The sequence below is a fragment of the Fukomys damarensis genome, unplaced genomic scaffold (assembly GCF_012274545.1).
Source record: "Fukomys damarensis isolate Sample0158 unplaced genomic scaffold, DMR_v1.0_HiC HiC_scaffold_7, whole genome shotgun sequence".
NCBI classification, from domain to species: Eukaryota; Metazoa; Chordata; class Mammalia; order Rodentia; family Bathyergidae; genus Fukomys; species Fukomys damarensis.
In genome coordinates, this window is record NW_022900919.1 from 19,196,079 (window position 1) to 19,201,297 (window position 5,219).

General features: G+C 51.9%; 1 protein-coding gene across 1 annotated transcript in view; it reads right to left on the reverse strand.

Annotated features, from left to right (window-relative positions):
- Positions 1 to 4,724, reverse strand: part of Plin1 (perilipin 1) — a 10,443-nt gene extending 5,719 nt beyond the window's left edge. Inside the window, exons 1-3 of the mRNA XM_033761005.1 lie at positions 4,603 to 4,724; positions 4,028 to 4,199; positions 958 to 1,162 (exon numbers count right to left, since the gene is read on the reverse strand). Coding sequence (XP_033616896.1) covers positions 958 to 1,162; positions 4,028 to 4,072 — 250 coding nt within the window. The 5' untranslated portion in view covers positions 4,073 to 4,199; positions 4,603 to 4,724. The remainder of the gene's footprint in view (positions 1 to 957; positions 1,163 to 4,027; positions 4,200 to 4,602) is intronic.
- Positions 4,725 to 5,219: the final 495 nt, after the last annotated feature.

The window sequence follows — 5,219 nt, forward strand, 5'->3', positions numbered from 1 at the left end:
TTTTTTTTTTTTTTTTTGAGATAGGGGTCTCACTAAGTCACTTTAGTCACCCAGACTGGGCTGGAATTCACATCCTCCTGCCTCAGCCTCTCAGAGTACTGGGATTGCAGGTGTGTACCACCATGCCTAGGGGCCCTTGCTTTTAACCACTCATTGTTGACAGTACCAAGAGTGTAACAAGAAAGAGAAAAGAGTTGTTCCTGCCTCTCAGAGGATACAAATGCTTCAGGGGATGCTGCTGGCAGCAGCAGAGGACAGAAGCTCTGAGGTCACAGTCCTGTCTTCAGATGGGGCAAGTAGAGACCAGGGGAAGTAGGTAGGGAGCCTGCAGGCAGGAGCTCGCCGGCACCTGTCTGTCCTCCCTGTCTGCTGCTGCATGGAACCCTTTAGCATCACAGTTCTCTCCTTACGGGTGGGAGGTGCAGGACTTCTCAGCACTCCTGGGATGTGTCGAAGCCCTATCAAGAGCCGGGTCTTCAGACCCTGTCTGCAGTTGGGACAGAACAATTTGCACGGCCACATCTGGCGAGGCTCACAGGCCATCTGTCTCCCACCTCGGCCCCTGGCTGGTGGGTCTCTGCTGCCCTCGCCTGTCATGAGCTGGTACCATCAGCCTCTGGACCAGGTCAGCCACTCTTCCTGCCGTCCAGCACTTTGGCCAGCTCTAGTGCCTGCTGCCCCCACTTCCGGTCCACCACAGTTCCCACCCACTCCCATCGCCCACATAGCCCAGCCCAGCCCTGCTCTGCAACTTCTCTGGCTTAACAGCCATTCTAGGAAACTGCCCCTGGGCTCCAGATGAGGCTGCACAGATGCAAAGAGATCGTATCTGATATTGCTGGATAAGAAGACCAGGTGATGGGATGTAGGCAGTGAGGCAGATGGACAGGCAAATTACCCGGTGATTGGACAGACAGAGTGGGCAGAGACCAGCAGGCAGGCACAAGCAGAACTCACACTGGGTAGACAGCCTGCGGACCACCGGCTCCATGCCCCAGGCGGCCAGGCTGCTGGCGCCCTGTACACCCTTCTCGTAGGCATTGCACACGGAGGCCACCAGGGGGTGGGCTTCCTTGGTGCTGGCGTAGGTCTTCTGGACGCACTCGCATGTGCCGCTCACCACCGGCAGCTGCAGGACGCGCTGCAACACGTTCTCCTGCTCCTGGCAGGGAAGGAGCACATTCCAGTCAGCCCCTCCCCGGCATCCCAGGAAGGGAGCTCAGCCTGGTCCCAGAGGCCAGCACAAGCACAAGGGACCTGGGAGGAACCTGGACAGAAGACGTCTCTGGATGCTTGAGTCATGGGAATGGCCCGCCATGCCCCACTGGGCACAGCCAGGCTGTGCGGCTGGGGTCTCTATTATCTGGGGTCAGGTCAGCCCCCAGCCTCGTCAGCATCCTCCTGGCCCCTACCCCAGATTGACTGGGAGACAGTAAGCACGGTGATCTTTCATCGTGGTTCATCTTAACACTTCTCCCACCCTTGCTAAGCCACAGCCTCGTGCCAGGGGACGCAGGTCCACTGCCGCACACCCCCCCCCATCTCTTCCTCTGTGAAGCTTCTGGCCTCTCCTCCCTAACATCAAAAGCTGTCTCGTCCTTCTCTGGGCCATCTCTCAGCCATCACACTGTCCCTCTCTCTCCCAGGATACCATCGTCGTTGCATCCCTAGCACCTTTACAGGCCCAGGACAGTTAGCTGGAGAAATAAATGACAGCCAGGGCTGCCTTGGAGAAGGCAGAATTTTAGATCTGCCCACATGCACAGAATCACAGCATCATGGCCTGTAGGGGGCTCTGCGGCAAGAATCCTTTCCAGAATTTCCCTGCTAGACTCGAGTTTGGATGCATCATTTCCCTCAGCTGGAGCTGGCCTCTCCCAGAGTGGCCTGTGCCCCTGTTGGACAGCTTTGCAGAGCTGACACCCGCCTCCACCCACTGCCCTACCCTCCATGTACTGGAGCAACCCTGGGCAGCTCTATTTCATCACTCAAGGGTTGGCCCTTCAGATATTTGAAATCAAACATGTCTCTCTTTGGAAGACCCTTTTGCACAGTAAATAGTTCCAGGTCCTAACTGAGTTTATGAATAGTTCACGCCATGGTCTGGTGACCCCCCTCCTCTGGATACGCTGCAGTTTGACACTGTCTGTCTCTTCTTCCTCTTCTCCTTCTCCTTCTCCCTCTCCCTCTCCTTCTCCTTCTTCTTTTTTGTATCAGGGATTGAACTCAGGACCTTGCACTTGCAAGGCAGGCGCAGTACCACTGAGCTAAATCCCCAGCCCAACACTGTCTTTCTTTAAAGTATAGCACTCAGATTTGAAGACAGTGCTCCAGGTATGGTCTGAGCGTGTGAGGTGTAGTGAGACTATCATTTCTTCTTTTGGGGGTTGCTGTGCTCTTATTAAAGCATTGAAAGCAGCTGTTACACAGTTAACCCTTAGGATCCTTAGTGGAGGGTACCATTAAGGGTGCCTTGGTGACCTGACCTCATTTAATTCCAACACTGAGCCTAAGTCAACATTGTCACCAGCACTCTGCTGATGCGGAGAGATTCAGAGACATGAAGTGACATATCCAGGATCACATGGCTAGTAATCGGCAGAGCAGCATTCCAAGTCAGGTTTGAAATGGCATTTCTGGGATTGTCTTCAAATAACACCAGACCAGAGACTGATGGAGTGATGGGGCCCTGGAGTCATGTTGCTGGCACTGGGAAGGGTGCATGGGACCTGAATAATTCTCCACCTGAAAAGTAAACTGAGAAAGCCCCCCACCTGATCCAGATGCTCTGGGTAGCTTTGGATGTGCCATTGTGGCAGGGTTCTGCTCCAGAGGTGAGGACCTGTCCTGGTCTGAGTAATGAGAGCCCCATAAGTACAGAACAGGCTATGAGATCTTAGTTTTTCATCCTGCAGGCGAGGTGGAAATTGGAGCTGGAGAAAGTTAAGAAAAACCTTTTTCTTTTTTGTGGTACTGGGGATTGAATTCAAAGCCTTCACAGGGAGCTACATCCCAGCCCCCTTCCTTTTTAAAATTTTGAGCCAGGGTCTTGCAAAATCACTAAGTTGCCAATGCTGGGCTCGAACTTGTGATCCTCCTGCTCCACCACACCTGGCTAAAAACCCTTGTCTTTAACATTTTGGACACAGCTTCAGGGTTTTGGACAAACCCAAAGGGGGAAAGAAATGTGCAAAGAAAGAACCCATCATTCATTAGAAAGACTCAACTATGCACACGATTGTTCTATGCCTATTTGTATTCTATGATTCAATCTAAGGTTTAACATGCTGATCTAGTACAAAGCAAAGCCCTATTTCAAATGAAATGGGAACCCAATGGATTCATAACTTTTAGATTTCACTATCTGAATTTTAGCCAAATCTGAGAGGTCTTGACAAAAAGTGTCAAGCATATCTAAAAGTACCATAATCACTCCAGTGCATGGTGAAAACCAGGTCAAAGCTAAACACTGGACACACTAAATGTCTACCTCATTCCCACTCACAGGGGTACAGTCTGAGCCCCAGGAGGTGTTGTTCAGGGCCTCAGTGACACCAGGGTAATGGAATGTTCCAGAACCCAGCTCTGCCCTGCATGTTTGTCCAACTGGGTGGTGGACAGAGCATAGACTCTCCAATTAGGTTTCAGGACATAGCATTTCCTTTCCTTCTGGTTCCCAACTGTGCCCTAGCCAGTATTTCTGTCCTTTTTCTCCAAAATGGCTCTTTTTTTTTATCACCACCACCCCCTCCCCGAGTCTGGGGATCAGCTCAGGACCTCGCGGATTGCGGAAACACTGAGCTAAATCTCTGGCCCCAAAGTGGTCCATTTTTAGTAGGCTTCTTATCTTTTCTCCAGACCATCCCACAGCCCTCTGCAAAAGGTGGTAAATTCAGGAATAACTGAGACACAGTCAGCGAACTGGAAAGGTAATTTTGACACATCTTGCTCAAGTCCTTGAATCCCCCTCCCTGGCCCACCTAACCCCGCCACAATCCATCCCGAGCCTCTCAGCCCCGGTACTCACAGGAAGGTCTCCATCCAGCAGCGTTGGACCCTTGTTCACTGCCATCCTACCTCTTCCCACAGCAGAGCAGAGTTCTTGGCTGTGAAAAGCCCACAGGCTGCAGTCCACAGGGTCAGGGCCCCACTGTTCTTGGCCACCCACCAGGCCCAGACTGCCAGCGAGCTTAGTAACCCTAGGAGAAGATGTTAGGTTGGAGCGTGGATGTCACACACAGGCGGCCACTCCTTAGGGTCCCACAGCCATTAGTTACTCCAGAGCCTACTGGTTAAGACAGATATTTCTTATAAGGGCCCAGGATAAGAAACAGACTACAGGTACAATAAGGGATAGAAGGTTTTAAATGAAATTTCAGGGCTCTTGAGTGTCCAAAAGAGACTAGAAAAATGAGTTTCAGGCTTAGTTGTTTTTGTTTTCTGAAAAAGCTCTGAGTTAATTCTTCTTTTTCTAAGCAAGTACCTCACCCCTCTATACTCCTCCAGATGAGTAAACAGTTACTGGTAAAACTCCCTATTTCAGCTGCATTCTGGAAAAACCAGCAGACCCCAAACAGCTGCTCTGTCCCCCTGGTCCTTCACCTTGGGGCTTCTCCTTGGTGGTTTCCCTGCAGCTCTCCAGCCCCCAGAAAAAATCCCCAAGAGCCCTTCCCCTCAACTCTCTCCCTTCAGCACCCACAAACGATCTGGGTGTGGCCCTGCCCTAGGACCGCACTCACTGCAGTGGACTGCCTCACGGTCGGCGGCAGTGGAGCCCGGCAGTAGAGTGTCTCCAGTGGTCTTCCAGCCACTCCAGGGAGTCTTGGGCAATGCTCCTCAGGCCTCAGGCTAGAGGAGGACAGAGAGCAAGAGAAAGCTGGGCCAGCCGTTTGCCATGGTCCCCTGGGGTCACCCTAAATGTTATAAGGACGTTTAGCCAATGGGGAGGTAGATTGCAGGGCTGCTAATGGTCCAGGCTCAGAGGTTTATTTGAACACCCTGAAGCATCACTTTGTAATATTTCTGGCCCTCAACTGGTAAAACAGTGCTTCCCATAAAGAAGCTATGGCTGGGCGTGGTGGCCCATGCCTGTAAATCCCAGCATTCGGGAGGCTGAGGCAGGAAGATCTCTGGGAGTTCGAAACCAGCCTGGGCTACATAGTGAGTTCCAGGTCAGTCTCAACTACATAGTGAGACCCTGTCTCAAAAAAGCCAAAAAA